General features: G+C 39.8%; 1 protein-coding gene across 18 annotated transcripts in view; it reads right to left on the bottom strand.

Moving 5' to 3' along the window:
- Positions 1–15927, bottom strand: part of nrxn3a (neurexin 3a) — a 333072-nt gene that overhangs the window by 253078 nt on the left and 64067 nt on the right. For all 18 annotated transcript variants that reach the window (XR_005005354.1, XR_005005355.1, XR_005005356.1 and 15 more), the window contains 2 exons: positions 3746–4047; positions 764–925 (listed from right to left, as the gene is read on the bottom strand). Coding sequence is in view for 14 of the 18 variants with exons in the window: in XM_036541921.1 (XP_036397814.1) it covers positions 764–925; positions 3746–4047 (464 nt within the window). In the remaining 4 variants the exon portion in view is untranslated. The remainder of the gene's footprint in view (positions 1–763; positions 926–3745; positions 4048–15927) is intronic.

The raw sequence follows: 15927 nt of genomic DNA, 5'->3' as shown, positions 1-15927 counted from the left end.
ACCGCACTTTCGAATCAGATGTAATCTAAAAATTATAATCTAAAAAATGGGCACCACTTTTCTCAGCCTGTTACTAAGGGAAAAAGTAGGGCAGCATAGAACATTTAGCCATTGTATGAATGCATCAGCTTGGACAAACTGTACTTTGTGTTCCCCCATAAACAAACACAAAATCTGTCTATCTGTCTATCTACACTGTATGCGTGTATGTGTGTGTGTGAGTTTAAATGCATTTTTGAAATTTTACTCAATTTTTTAGTCAGTGTGTGTAAATCTTTTTGTTGAACTTCTGCTGAACTTTTTTACATCTTTACAACGAAAACATGAATAAAAATGACTTCTGAATCTGTACCCTCAGCTTCACTATAATTCTGACAGCATTTTCCATTTAATTCACATGCAGCTGCATACTCTAAGACTAAATCTAGTTTTACTGAATCACCTAAAGCTTCTACTCAGGCAACAGTGGTGATAATCAAATGATTTACTGCAATTGGAAAACCAAATTAAATATGCCTAAAACAATTTCTTGTCTGCCAAAATATATAACTCATATGAATTTCATTAGGAGATAGATACTTGGTGGAAACTGATGTCTCTTTTTCTCCCTTACACCAGATAAGCATTAGTGAATTTATTATGCAGTTTAAAGTTTTCTCTCAGGTAAAAAATATATGCAATGCACACCCACTGCAATACAAGTGAGCTTGATGTGACTGGGGTTGAGGGAGTATGGGATATAAAACATGAATACCCAGCTTACCTCTTTCAAACAGCCCATGAAATTGTTGCTGACAGGAGAGCCAGGTAAGTCGGCTGTGCTCGGGCTTCCTCCGACGTAAAAGAAATCATCTGAGCCAAGCATGGTGTAGTCCTCTTGAGTGTAGCCGGTCGTGGTGAGAATGCCGTCCACCGATATCGTAACCTGTTCAAGAGGAGCAATGAACAAAAAAGCCCACATATGACCCTCTGAGTCCTGCCCCACGCCGGGCTCTTCAGCCAGGAGCGCTCTCTCTCCCTCTCTCGCTTTTCTCGTTCCGTTATGCTTTGGATCATAGGGCCCAGTCCCAATACCCTGGACCATTCGTCTGAATTAGACAACATCCGTATTTTTCTCATGTCGTTTTTTATCTCCGGGTTAAGAGGACAGGTAAAGAAAATATTTCAGCGGCATATTTTCTTTATCTTTGATGGGGACAAGAAAATGAGTTTCTTTTTTTTGTATTTTGGAAATTTAGGTTTGGAGGGTTAGTAAAATGTTAAAACAAAGGACAAATCGCTTGTGCTTGTTTTAGTTTTTATTCATTTCTGGGTAAGTTCAAACACTGACAAACATGCACTGAAATGGTGTCTTACCATCCAACGCTCAAATGTGCAAGCCATGGTGAGCTTTCATTTTTTTTTTTCCTGATTATTTTTTTTTTCTACCAAAACAAAAAAAGGTAAACGATGGAGGAAAGTCAAGAATGCAATCACAAAGCGTGAGCAAGCCACTATGTCAAGCTGGATAAGCATGCGAAGGCCAATCAGGACATAGCCAGGCAAAAAGAAGCGATGAAAAGAGGCTTGGGTGAGGTGATCATTGCTTCCACTTGCATGCCATAGAGACAAATAGGGGATAGTGGCGTAGGTGACAGGTAAGTGAGTTAGGTGTTAGTGGATATAGGTTAGCTGACAAAGGGGGTTATGAGAGCTGGTGGAAGGAAAGCAGCAACATTTAGGCATGCCATGCACAAAGTGTACTGGAAACAACTGTCAGAGCTCCCGTGTTGAGGGTTTTTTTTTTTTTTTTTTGTGGAAAGCTTCTGCCAGTTCGCCGACAGCGGTCGCCAAAAATTGTGGAGGCTTTGTTAATACACTAAGCCCTACAAAGGTCTGATCAAGAAGTCTTTTGAAGAGTAGAAGAATTTCAAAGTAAAGAGGGGGGGAAAAAGAAGTAAAAGCCGTGGTGAAAAACCGGAGAGGGAGGGAGGGGGAGAAATTAAAAAGTGAAGAAAGCCAAGAAATACCAACCCCGTTTCCTACTGGTTTTGATAATGGTGTCTAGAATGAAACTCAAAAGAAAAAAGGAAGGGAGAGGGAACACACGGCAAACCCAAAAAAAGACAATAAGAATGATATCTACCAGACAATGTAGTTTGTTTACCATAGCGTGTCCAATGCCTGATTGCTTTGCGGAAAAGGGGGAAGAAAGGAAATTAAAAAATAGTGAACATAACGGTTGTTAATAAATTAAATAAACAAAAAATAAAACCAATGATGAAGAGTTAGGGTGTTAGTACATTAGCTGGTTAGGTAACGGTTAGTAAAAATAATGACTCATTCCATGAATGGTTAGTGTTAGTCTTACAAAGCGTGTCCTCCAAAAAAGACAGACAGAGACAGAGAGAGAAAGAGGAGGAGAGAGCAGAAAGAAGGGCTGGTCTAGAGGCCTATAGCTGAGATCCCAGAATATTCCACAGGCAGATGAATAAACCTTTCACAAACCTTTACAGGGTAGTAGCATAAAATAAGTACTTACATGTCAACCTCCTCCAAAATACCAATGGGTTTTTGATTCCGAAAAAAGCCGTTTAACTTGCCAGTGAAGCTAAAGGTTGGCCAAACGGGTCAGTCATCAAAAGTCCATTTGCTCGCAGTCTACAGTACTGAGGTAATTTCTTCCCAATTACAGAACACACAGTTTTTTCACTGCTCACAATAGGATGAGCATTAATGATTTTTCTGTTTCAAAGCATGAGAGTTAAAGATACATGTGTGGTCTTCAATTTCTAGAAAATTTAACTTGAAAATTTAATCATTTGACCCTTACACTCTAAAATATATCATTTAGAAACCTCTGTGATTTGTTTCTAGTGATCTAACACAGATATAGACCTTGTCTCTGGAAGGTACTCTGACACTATGTCCAGTTCCTAAAAATGCTCTTAGCTTTCAGCGCAGTCATGATGCAGGGGCACTAAAGTGATGGTCAGCGCCACAAACTGAAAACTGTGCTTGATATCATTTTTTTCTCAATTTTCATGTGGCACTTGCAATGTTCTGCAACAAAGAACAGCTGTCCTTTTCAACTAAAAAAATTATGGACTTGAAATTTTTGCATATATTAAAATGTGATGTGCCAGATGTTTTACAGTTTAACAAAAGATTGGTCTGGAATAAATGAGAACAATTGCGGTTGGCTGGAGCTCCCTCTGCTTCACAGAAAAGGCTCTCTAGTCCTGAAAGTGAGGGGAATATCTAGAGGAAACAGTCGGTTTTCTGAAGCCATCAGACTAGTGACTAGCGATGGCTTCCGACAGAAGTGTCTGCTTGAGGAAGCAAAAAGGTGAGGCAAAATGGATAAAATCAGAATCGAAATTGGTGCTCTCGGAAATCGGAAATACAAAATGAGTAAACAAACAGACACAGAATAAACTGGCTGAAGGAAAATGAAAATAAGAAAAAGGAAGAAAGATGGAAATTATAGAGAACCATAAGAAGAAATACCACATAGATCAGCTATAAAAACAACAGAAAAAAATGTGTATATGTTTATAAAAATGTTTAAAAAAATAAAATAAAATAAATATAACGCACAGCAGAAAGTATGGTTTGTACACGGGAAATGGTGAAACATTTGGTTTATCCAAAGGTACATGTCTACTCATTTGTATGGCACTATTCCACCTGCTGTGCTTGCTGTTTTTTTTTCCCAGCCTGCCTCTGTGACATATCCTCCAAATCATCTCTTGCCATTTATTACCTGTCGCAGGTTGCGCGTGACTTTAACATCATGCCACGAATTGTCGTTGAATTTGCCGTTGACCGGCTCCACTATAGCTTCGAAAGCCCCGGAGCCCAGGTTGATGACGAGCGAGACGGCGCCGTCCTTCAGGGCCAGGTTGACGTAGTCGGCCGACTTGCCCGTGTGCAGGATGAGCCCGTTGCGCTGCCAGGTCTTGAAGGAGAGTGTGATCTCGTCGCTGCTGCTCTGGATGGGGTTCTGGGACAGGTCGTAGCAGAAGTACTCCGAGCCTCTGAAAGTGGCCACGTTATCTTCTCTCGCTGCAATCAAGACAGAAGGGACACCACAGAGTTTATTATCTCTGTTTTGCCAACGTCCGCTCTAGAATGCTTTGATCTTGCCTCTGGAATTGGCATGGCATGCTTGATATGTAGTGTAACGCAGACATTTTCAAATAGACAAAGACGGACGATAAAAGGAGAGTGAGAGACAGCAGGAAAATGAAAAACATCTCTGAGTACATTCAGGCTGAAGCGCTGGAGCATGAGGTCTAGAGCACTTATCTGTGAGATCATCTTCAATTAGATCCCTGTCTTTAAAGTTGAAAAATGTTGGAGTCCAGTGGGTATCTGCACGGCTGAATCTATTAAGCCAGGCAAAGGCCATTCCGAGGCAAAACATTAGCAAGGAATACTCAATAAGAATCCAGTGGCATTACAGTCTGTTATTCGAAGTTAAACACTCTGCAGTATGTACTCAGTGAACATCTTTTGGAAATAGTGATTTTTAAGGAATGCCTCGAAGGCAATATGTTCTAAAATCTTTCAAACTGTACAAGCGCTATCTTAAATGCTATCTTACCCAAGGTGCTCTACTTTTTGCCAGAGAACATAAGAAAAAAAACATTTTCTATCACTATGTGAATGCGGGTGAGTTTTGTCCTGATCACACAGGCAAGAAGAATGTTGATGAGAAGAAAAACCACCAAAATCCTGCAGTTTAGTGTGCATGCACCAGACTCCACTATCAGGTCCACAGCTAGGGAATTAAAGGCCTTTGATAAGGTTAAAATGGCGATTATTGGGCTGTGAGGTGCTGATGGTTTTACAGAAGCCCCTGGAGTGGACTAAGCTGTAATAATCATAGCCACTCTGCACTGCACCTCAGCACACTGCCATACCAGCACAAACCACCGCAAGCACTTTTCCAATGTCCTTGGAAAACTCTTTGTAAATTATCAATATTATCTCAGTATTTCAGTAGTATTGGCCCACTGCATAAAAATGTTATTTATTCATCAAGGAAACAGTACTTTATCGTTACATTATAGGAACTGGTTCTTTTCAATATAAACAAAATGTGCATTTTCCCTACTGAATAACTACTGCAATTAATTTAGCAGTTATTACACTTTATAGATTTCCATGAAACATTATCCATGGTGACCATGAAAGTTGCAGTGGTATGGCACTAATTGCTTGCTCAAAGTTAAGGAAAAAGTGCATTGCAATAAGACTGAATGCTGCCATTTGGCGATACGTGAATTAAAATAATCAGATCAATAAAATTTCCATGTACACTGCAGGGCAAAAGTGCAGTACTGCTGTTCTAAATGTAACTCCCAGGATGTGTCCACATATCTGCCATGTACCTGTACGCAGACAGGAGCGGATGGTGGGTGGGCTCCCAGCTTGTCATGTTCACTTGCTCATCCTGACTAGCGCCGGCACCCAGCTGTGATGCATGCTACTGAACATGGGAATTCACTTCAGGCCGAAAGAAAAAGCGGATCCACCGCTTGTGCAATATGCTGGTGTACAGCTGTTGACACAGGTTGGGACCAAAGGTGTAAATGCATCTCTCTGAAGGCCCCAAAGAGAACCTGTGGGGGTGGATTACAGTATGTGGCAGCAGGCACCACTTATATCTCTGTTTTCCCAAGGGAGGCAATGACAATGAAAGGTATTTCTCTCCTCTATTAAGATTCGTTAGCAGCAGTTGTTTTATCTTGGGAACACTGAAAATAATTATATCCATACTAAGGACAGTGAAAAAGGCACATTTCACAAATACATAATCACGTCAGGGTCATCTGTTCTCTGAATGTATAGGTTTCTTTTGCATCATGAGTGTTATTGAGGAACATCTGAGAGAAAGCTGAGGGATGATGGGAAATTGACAGATCGAGCTGTCATTGACAACCAAAATGGGCTTGGCTCCCCCTTGTGCAAACCCTAACATGCCTGTGCAGTGTCCAAGTTCATTCATTTCTGGCTTGGCTACATGCAAATACAGGAGCGCTTATTGTTAGTGCTGTGGAGACAGCTTTGAGGCAATCCAGGTCATGGAGTTATTTCCCCCCACAGCACAAAGTGCTCGCTGTAATGCAGTGCATTAGTGATGGAAAGGGAAGAGGAACAGCAGCAAACACAGGTCATTCTGTGCACGAAATGGAGGCAGCAACAGCGAAACTCTGCTTTCCACGCACCAGACGGAACCTGTACGACTTCTCTGATGACGCCACGTGCGCAGTTAGGTCATACAGAAAGTAAAAGTAGCAGCGCATAAAATGCACCAGGGTGGTGTTGAAAGGCCACATTTATAAACAAAATAAATTTCCAAAACAATCCGAGCTAAGCCACACAGACTGTTTCGATTACGGCCTTCCTGACATGCAGCACGCAATGTTACATTATAATACATTACATTACATTACATTACATCCATTTAGCAGATTCTCTTATCCAGAGTGACTTCCAGCACAACAGAACATAAATGTTCCTGTTAAACTCCACAATGAGCCACACTGCATTTAAAATGACACACTAAATTCCAATAAACAACAACAGACTCACTACAGAATCTTCCCAAGGCAATATTATGCCAACTACAAGACCGTTACCAAGTTAGGCAGCACGGAGGCCGTGTAGCCTTCTAAGAAACTCCCAGCCACCTTATCTATGGCTATGAACAGATATCCGGCATGACAGATATGCTGGTTTCTAATAAGGCCACCTCATCCAGCCCTTATCAATTATTAACTAAACAGAATGTTGTTTTTACTAAAGAGACTATGATGCCTTAGCACCAGATGTTACCACGTCCGTTAATTCCACCCTCCTTAATCCTTAATGAGATTTAACCCCCTCAGTCAAGGAAACGGAGCCGGGCTCATATTTACTGTAGGAGGGATGAGACAGTCCCATCAGCCTTTGGGATCTACTACTCACTGCTTGAGATGAAGTGGCAAAGTGCCGAGAATCTGGCTGGACCACTAGTGAGACAGAGAGAATTCAGCACTACACCAGACCCCACTGTGGGTATAGTGTTGACTGGAGATATGACCCTCCGAGTCGTAATTAAAATCACAGTTTCAACACAACAAACACCAATTACCAGGTCATAAACAACCACAGACAGCACACTCATTTCACCCCAAAAAGGCAGACACAGCAACTGCTTGGTAACAGCAGGCCAATCTGGTTCACTCGGAATCTGAGTATCACTGATCATAGCATATCATATACATAGCAGATCCACACAATTGTAAGCATTGTGTATCATCAGCAAACATACAGTTACGGACACTGAATGTTTCCAGGCAGTTCTGAGCCAATGTAATTCAGATTAGAAATTTGTAAAAGGTAGACAAACGCAATTTCTTTCTCTAGATTGTTTTCAACATGAAGGACGGCCACTAACTCATTTTGCTCTGACTCTTGCCCCCCACACACATGTTGTGAGAACACAGCACCTGTGCAGTCACACATTTCACTCTGGTCCTTTACCGTAGCACAGTGCTAAACAAGCCTTATCTCTATCCATTTTTAATGAAAAGCCTTAGGGTAGCTAAAAGAATTTCACTGCTTCAGAGACGGAAAAAATATATATACAGAAATGAGAAAAAGCACCTGGAGCAAGAGTGAGATACCAATTGAAGTGAAATATGGAATCTTAATAATGAAAAAAATCTTTATTACTTAAATGAAAATGAGCATGAGTAGAGTGATTGTTATCAAGCCATAATTCTAATGGCCTTCTAATGTCTTTTTCTTATAATTTACGCTGTGATAGATGACTGTAGATAAGTCACAGCAGGGTCCATTCGTAAAAATGTCAGATGTGGCAGAACCGCCGGAGAGAAAGTTATGGTGCCAATAAATCCAAAACATTTTAAGAAGAAGCTGTAGCCAGATCATGGATCTCCCCAGCCCTGAAAACTTGCAATTCTCCAGTCCACAGCACTTTCACACACAATGTGTGCACAATGGCCAAAATTCCACCAATAATGGTGATCTGAGGAATTGTTCCTTCAGTTCAACTTATACATGTATCTAAACTGTGAATGCTGTTTTCCTTTTCAAATGACAGGTGTTAGTCAACTTAAACATCTGTACACAAGTAATATAGCGAATATGAAGTGAATATGTATATATGAATGTGAATATATGGAGATTATGATTATAGTATTAATGAATAAATGTTGAATATCGAAATGAATTAAGTTCCCAGGAATGATTTTTATATGATTAATATAATTTTACATTTATATTTTATATTAAATATAATATACATAAAATTTATAAAATTTCTGAGCATTTAATTATTCATTAATATTCATTAATATTATAAAGGGACTTGGTAGCATATCGTGCTTTCAATTCACCAAGCAATAATTCTAACTGGAAATATATTGAGTATATCTGTGCCACTATGTAATTTGAACCAAGCAGTGTGGAACCTCACATCGGCTAGCTTTCACACATACATACACACAGACAAACAAACAAAACATCTACCCGCCCATCCATCAGCCACCGGGGCACGACTTCTCCACCACCTATAACCAATGACACAGGTCCAGCTTAATCCACCCCCCCCCACATCTTCAAATCCAGTTTGCGCCGACTCGTGCCCGTCACAGCCGAGTGACACAGGATCAATACACAGGCCGAGGTGGCGGAGCCCGACATGTCAGCCCAACACTGATGGATCTGCCGGACCTCCTTCCAGCACAATTATTTAAGCAAATGATCTGTTAAGATGTCGGGCGGTGTGGGGTGGGGGTTGGGGGTTGGGGACGTGACCTCACCGGGTGATGGGACTAACGGAGCAAAGAGAGGTGGCATGGCCCACCTCCCTACTGACAGCACTTATCACAGAATCAGCATGCGTCCCCATCCCCCCTGCCCACCCACCCCTCTCATACACACACGCGCACACACATGTTCACACACACAGACTCACACACACACACACAGGCCATTTTGAACCAGCTCCCAAAGATAATGAATGCACTGTCCCTGTACGCAACATCGATTAATATCAACATTCTCACCTATATTTACTGTATGCCAGAAGCATGTTGGAAGAGATGAGTTGCTGGTACAATCGTGCAAACACTTCTGAGCAGCTGTAATTAGACTGGTCAGGGGGAGGTTCACTATTATTATGCAACCTAATGATTGCATTTAAATTGTGTGGCAGGGAGGGAACTGTTTGTTGCTGCCAGAATGGAGAAAACGGAGAATTAAATAACATATAGTTCAAATTCAGCACAAGCTGCAATGTCATTTATCTGTGTCAGACTTACAAACTGAATTTAAATTTTAATCTAAAAATAAGTTTCAGTCGATAAGTCAATGTCAATGAAGAAAAAACATACATATTTATCTCTTTGGGTTACAGAGGATGTGGAAAGTGATTTTTTAAGAGCATCAAATGTAGCATAACAGAAATTTGCATTGGTTTCAGTGATTAAAATCCAATTGACATTACATCTGAGCTCCCGTCTATTTTCTTAAAATATTTTTTCAATTTGCTCGTGTGTCTCGAACCAAGACGAGGGCAGACAATCAGGACCCAATCACTTTCCATTTAATTCCACCCCCCCCTCCGAATCCAGGGTTCACCAGGCCTCTAAATTCGTAATTTATTTAACATTTGCAGGCGAGGCTGGGTAAATACGGCACTGTTTGCAGAGCGGAGCAGAGCCGCACCCCTCCCAGCCGGCCACACTCCTGCTTCACGCGCGCTGTGGATTCTGTGGAAGGGAGAGGCCTGCCGCATTTCTCGTTCCGCTTCAGCGGCTCGCTCCTCCCTTTTGCAGCTTTTAGCAACTGCTATTAGCTTTCCCTCGCTCTCTCCCTCTCCCTCTCTCACTCTCACTCTCTCCTTCTCCCGCTCTCCCCACTCCCTTTCTGTGCCGCTATACCCGGCGGACAGCTTGTGGAAAATTAACCTGTGGCCCCCTCTGGGAGCAGTAAAAAACGCAGGTGATAATTTTTCCACACATAATGGTCTTCCCTCTCCCCCCATCCCCCACCCCCACCCCCTTTCTCCTCCCCTACTCTCCCCCGATAATGCACAAACTACAAACCACCTGCTTCGTTTCAGGAGACTAGTTTCCTGTCCTTGACCTTCAGAGACCCCACTTCGGTCCATGGTGGAGACCGGTGTCAGTTCCTTAAACAAGGCGCTCTTCACAGCCCTATTGTTACCCTTTCTCACGTGATTAACTGCGCTTAACTATTCTGATTGTGGAAAGCAGATGCTGAGGACATCAGTCAAATCTGTACAGCTAATTTATCTATACATCTCTGTCCTTAATGCAAGGGCAATGCTCCTTGTGTTGTAATACTTTGTTTAGAGCAAGAGATGGCAGTAAGTAAATTAAGTAAGTGAAGACTACGGAGGATGCTGTTGTTGGTACAACTCCCCACCTGTGAGGAGCAGTTAATCTCCCAAAGAAACCTCTTAATAACAAATTAAAAAGCACATCTAATTTACAGGTATGATAAACTTGGAAGGCGCGTGGATCATGTATATGTAAAAAGATTACTTGAAAAAATAAATTCCATCTCCAAATGGTGGTATGATTCATTTTCAAAGAGCACAGTTTTATTATTTCAATTGGAAGAGGACAGATGGCAAAAGTTAAACACCAATTGCTTTTTGCAGTTCTTACAGGTGCCTCATGCAGTTATTGATAACATTGACAATTGCATGAGGCCACATATAACATCCTAACTCATTAATATAATGATCCTAAATAATTATTATATATTATATCCTATATACATACGTGTGTGTTTGTTTTCTGACCAGATGTGTTTTAAATCCTTTTGTTCAATTTGTAGATCGTGACTACCTTTTAGGGATTCATTATTACAGAAGCACTTACTTGTAATTTTTTTCTGCATGAGTTGGACAAATTTTACAATTCTGGGGAAATGTTTAATTTTTATCTGTGCTTTTAAGAGGCAGCACAGGACAACAGCATACCACACAGCAGAGAAAGCACTCCACTGACTTAACAATCAGCAGGGTAATTTAGCTCAGTTTACCCACAGATTACCACAGATACCATCTCCTGGCTGTTTTCAATAAACACTTTGACCAAAAAAGAAACACCATGCATATTCAAAGCATTGATTTAGTCTTGTATATTTACTCACAAAGACACCTACATAGTTATATGGAGCACTGGCATTAAATAGTGTGTAGGGTTTTTATGTTAATTAGAATAAAAGTACTGTTACTCCAAAGAACTTGGAACAAATTAGTTAACACATTCAACTGGCTATCATCCAGGTCTATACCCAACTGTCTTTCATATGAATAATGACCCATCAGGCACATCACCTACACTGATGTCTGTGCATGCATGCTTGTAATTGTTTTCATTTTTGATTTCACCGTTGCTGATGTGATTGATTTCATAGCCCTGATGAGTTATTCGGTTTTGGGGTTTTTTTTTTTAAAGTTCAGTCAAAATTAAGTAAACAGTCCCGTTCCCTAGCAAAAAGCAGTCATGCCAGGTACTGTATGTTGAGAATCAAAGCCAGGAATATGTCAACCAAAATGTTCCCTGTTTACAGCTGAGAATACAGCTTTGTCGTACAGTACCTTTGCTGACTTAAGGAACACAAAATCCTCAGAAAAGGTAAGAAATTGCGTGAATCAATCCAGCGAAAGGCCCGAGTGGCAGCCTGCAGTAATCTGCTTTCATTTACAAGAGATGCACATACCCTTGAAAACTAACCAAAAACCTTATCCCTGCATGCTGCTGAAAGAGATTTGTAATGATGCACTGTGCCAAGTAGACACATTCAAGAAGGTGGGGTTTACTCTAAGCCCCCCCCCCCCCCCCCCCCCATGTGTCTGATGGACACTTTGTTGAGCCTGGACTACCAACATCTCAGTTGCCGTAGTTCCCTCTCAATATGAGAAGGACTGTTGGTTCGGGACTCTTACTGATTTCAGAGAAATTTCTATTCCATTTTCCAAAAGCTGCGGGTCACTGTTAAAGCTTTGCTTTCACAATCCAGAGGAGCCAATTTCATAGCTAACTAATTTAAATTTCCCAGCTCTTTTGATCTCTGGCATTAGCTGTATTTCATTAATTCTTTCATATTTTCAATTACAGGTATGACTGTAGGAGGGCGCAGAAGGACACAGACCCACTTATCCTCCACAATCCAGCAAAGAAATCTTTTTATGAAATATAACTTGAGGTATTTTGGAGGGAAATTAAAACCATTGTCGGTGCAAAAAAAAAAAAAAAAAAATTAAAAAACATGCTTTCCTTGTTTAATTTTGGATGAACCTCAATCAGCAGATGCCAGTTCAATAGAGTAGCTTTTCTATTTTTGGAAAACTGTTTTGCTAGCAGCCTGATTAATTCAGCTTTCGAGAATGCCTAGCTCACAGCGTGATATCAACACAATTTGCCCTAGGTGAAATCCAGCAGTGGACCATGCTCAGATGTGTCCAATGACACAAACGCTAGAAATATTAGGCTAAAAAACCCAAATGTTTCAAGTGCACACAGCAAGTCTCTAATCAGTAGGTAAAGATTGCTTCAACAAAGCATTGCAACATAAGATCTACAGATAAATCACCAGTGGAAAATGTTCACATTTAATAGGTGTTCGGTTGCAAGCTATATGACAAGGCATATAACTCAAACTATTAATGGCAGAAAAGGCACACGAAAGCAGTAGCAGACAAACTGCCACAGCCATTAAACTGACATGACCACAAATGTGTTCTGATAAATTTACAACCCGGAAACACTTTAAATGTATTTACTGTCATTATTTTCACATGTGATTTGTTACTCTAATTAAAAAGCAAAAAAGCATTTTTATGGAATATAAAGCAAACTAGATATTATACTTGTCTGAAGAGGGGCCTGGGTGATGTTCAGGGAGCACTACATATTATTCATGATCAGATGGTGTTTGTTTTGTTGTATTTCTTATCATTTTCATATTTTCTATCATTCAGTAAGGTTTCATTTGTCACAATGTGCCTTATCTGAATGTTTGAAATGTTGGGACCAAAACCACAGGATGGATAGCAGCTGTAACCATTTCTTAGGCCTATTCAATCCACAGGACACTGTGTATATCCAATAATCCTGTGATTATATATATATATATATATATATATATATATATATATATATATATATATATATATATATATATTTTTTTTTTTTTTTTTTTTTTTTTTTTTTTTGAATGTGATGTGGCAGTAGATGTGACATAGGTTAAAAAGGAAAGGTTAGGAAGGATAAAAAAGCTGAAAATTTCTGCAGACAAGGCTTGTCCCATGCTTTACAGCTACGATCAGCCGGCTCTGTCATGTCATGAACCTACAACATTAGTTTTTTTCAGAGCTATAAGTGTTATGACCATTATGACTAAGGGGAGAGAACACATTACAGGAGACCATACATCTCCCATATACTAGGAGCACCTCTTTTTCCTCTACAATGTCCTTACTACCAATGTTGCTACTTGAAAACAAACAAGGGGCACATACCTGAGCTGATGTAAGCTGTTATCCATTTTTATTAAATACGTCTAAATAATATCTGTTGAAACCAAAACAAGGAATTTATGTCAGAAACACCGGGAAGATTTTAGTGCAGTCACCGAGTGAATTGTTGTGTGATTATTGTTAGCAGCAGTGGCAGGTAAATGAGCTAGCTAGGCAGCTCTTTGGTATTGAAAATGTTTCTGCATATCTTTTATATATAAATGAGATGAAGTTAATCTTGCACATTATTTAGCAGAGGTCAAATTGAATGAGACACTGAGACTGATCTGTCAATATTTAGCTAGAAACATGCTTTTCCATGAAGAAGGGCACCGAATTACAGATCCCAAAGTCCCTATAGCTATTTTATTGACCATCAAATGAATATGGCTACACTAAGGTGTCAATATTTCAACCATAAAACTGTTTCCTTTGTAACTAAAACAATAACAGTCATATTATGATTGAGATTTGCTGCTGATTTGCTCTATTTGGTATAGAGACACTGAAAAAAATGTGTCCTGTATGAGAGCATATGCAGTTCTGCGGTTCTGTATGATTTGGGGAAGGGGGATGGAGGAACTTCAAGTGTGGTTTTGAAAGGGGCCCCAAAATAATTAATTCCAGTCCAAGCCTATGAAAACAATAGCAAAAAAAAACTAAAACATAATAATAATAAATAAGAATAATAAATATTGCTTTCTACAGATAAAAAAATTAAGTCAACTATGGGGTTAAATTTATCCTTCAGTATTATATCATCAAGCAAGGAAACACACAAGTCATTCAGGACAAACACAAGATTTCCACCGCAAGGCGAGCAGATATTTCTAGAGATGCCGCTAAATGCAGTGTGGAATATGCAACTTTAGCGAGTGTGTGAAAATGTCAGGTTTATCCACGTTCGCTATCTGCAGCATCTAAATAGCCGATGTGTCACATTTTGTGTTTGCAGCACGTTTTACTAATTATGTGTATTCAGCTAATGCTCAGATAATGCAGTCAGCCAGAAAAAGCCGTGATTCTTTGGATCTAAGAGCAGAAAAACACACCACTCTCTGAAATTTTATCATCTGTCCCCACATTTAAAATGTAGGCTTATTTTGACATTTAATTCAAAGCTACAAGGAGCATTCTCTGTTCTGTAATTTGGTGTAATGGAAGACAGCAGCTGATGTAATCCAAAAAAAGGGAAAGGAAAGGAAAAAAAAAACAGCATCAAAGGAGGTTGAGGCTCAGATTCCAGTCATCTGTTCAATGTAGCTAAATGACTGTCATTTTAGGGGTTATACAGACCGAGAGGAAACTAGAAAGTGTTCACAACAAGCAGTGATGAACCAGGAAGAAGGCAAAAATCTCTCCAATCAGACTAAGGTGAGACTGCCATCAGTAATTTCCTCACAAATCGTGTTTTCCATTCGTTAGAGGAACTGACAAATGATGGCATCTGATCCTGGAATATCCAAACATGACAGGCTTGATATGAGGCTTATTGTAGAAAAAACAAAACACAGATCTCCCCATTTCCTGGAGTCTGTAATATCGTAATAGTTTAGAGTCATTTCAGTTACAGGGGAAATGCACCAAAGCAGGGCTCCCAGAGCATATTCCCATCACATCTGCTAACCAAACACAGAAGATTAAACAGAGGGATGGAATACTCACAGTAATTGGCTAATAATCTGATTAATATTAGAGCATTGTAATTAATTCAGCACATTGTTACAATAATGGAATGGGGAAAAAAATGCATCCTCTGCAGATAATAATAAAAAGGGCCACATAAAAGACAGCTGTAAATATCAAGAACAGGCTGTCATCTGTCCTACTACCTCCTCTTGAACTGTAGTCAAACAGAATAAAAACATTACATCTATGAATATGTACATCAAGAATTTGTGACGACAGAGCTATACCACTATACTAAAAAATGTCATTTTACAATCATGTTGCCTTACAGTAGCACATATAATAAAGTGCATAGTCTAAAGTCTAAAGGGTAGATTGATCCAAGATTGTGCTGTTAGAGACTAGTTTGTTTAAATACGGTTCATTAATTTACAGGAAAAAAATTCAGACCACAAATGATAAGAAATATCAAGCTTCTGGGGTTTACATCTATGGCAAAAGGCAGGAAAATAAATATCTTGTAGGGATTCTATTTCTTTCAATTTGGTTGTCATCATAAGGATTTCACATTTACCACCATGAAATGTAAACTGCAGTGCGATAATCTTTAAATTCCAGAATACCACTATCAATTGGAAATAAATTCCTACTCTGAATGAGAATCTCAAAATATGAGGAAATGTAGCCAGCCTATGTTGACAGACCATTGCAATCCAGGCTAAAACAGTTTTCCTTTTTGCTAA

This window comes from Megalops cyprinoides, chromosome 12 (assembly GCF_013368585.1).
Source record: "Megalops cyprinoides isolate fMegCyp1 chromosome 12, fMegCyp1.pri, whole genome shotgun sequence".
Classification (NCBI taxonomy): domain Eukaryota; kingdom Metazoa; phylum Chordata; class Actinopteri; order Elopiformes; family Megalopidae; genus Megalops; species Megalops cyprinoides.
This window is presented reverse-complemented; position numbering and strand designations above follow the sequence as displayed.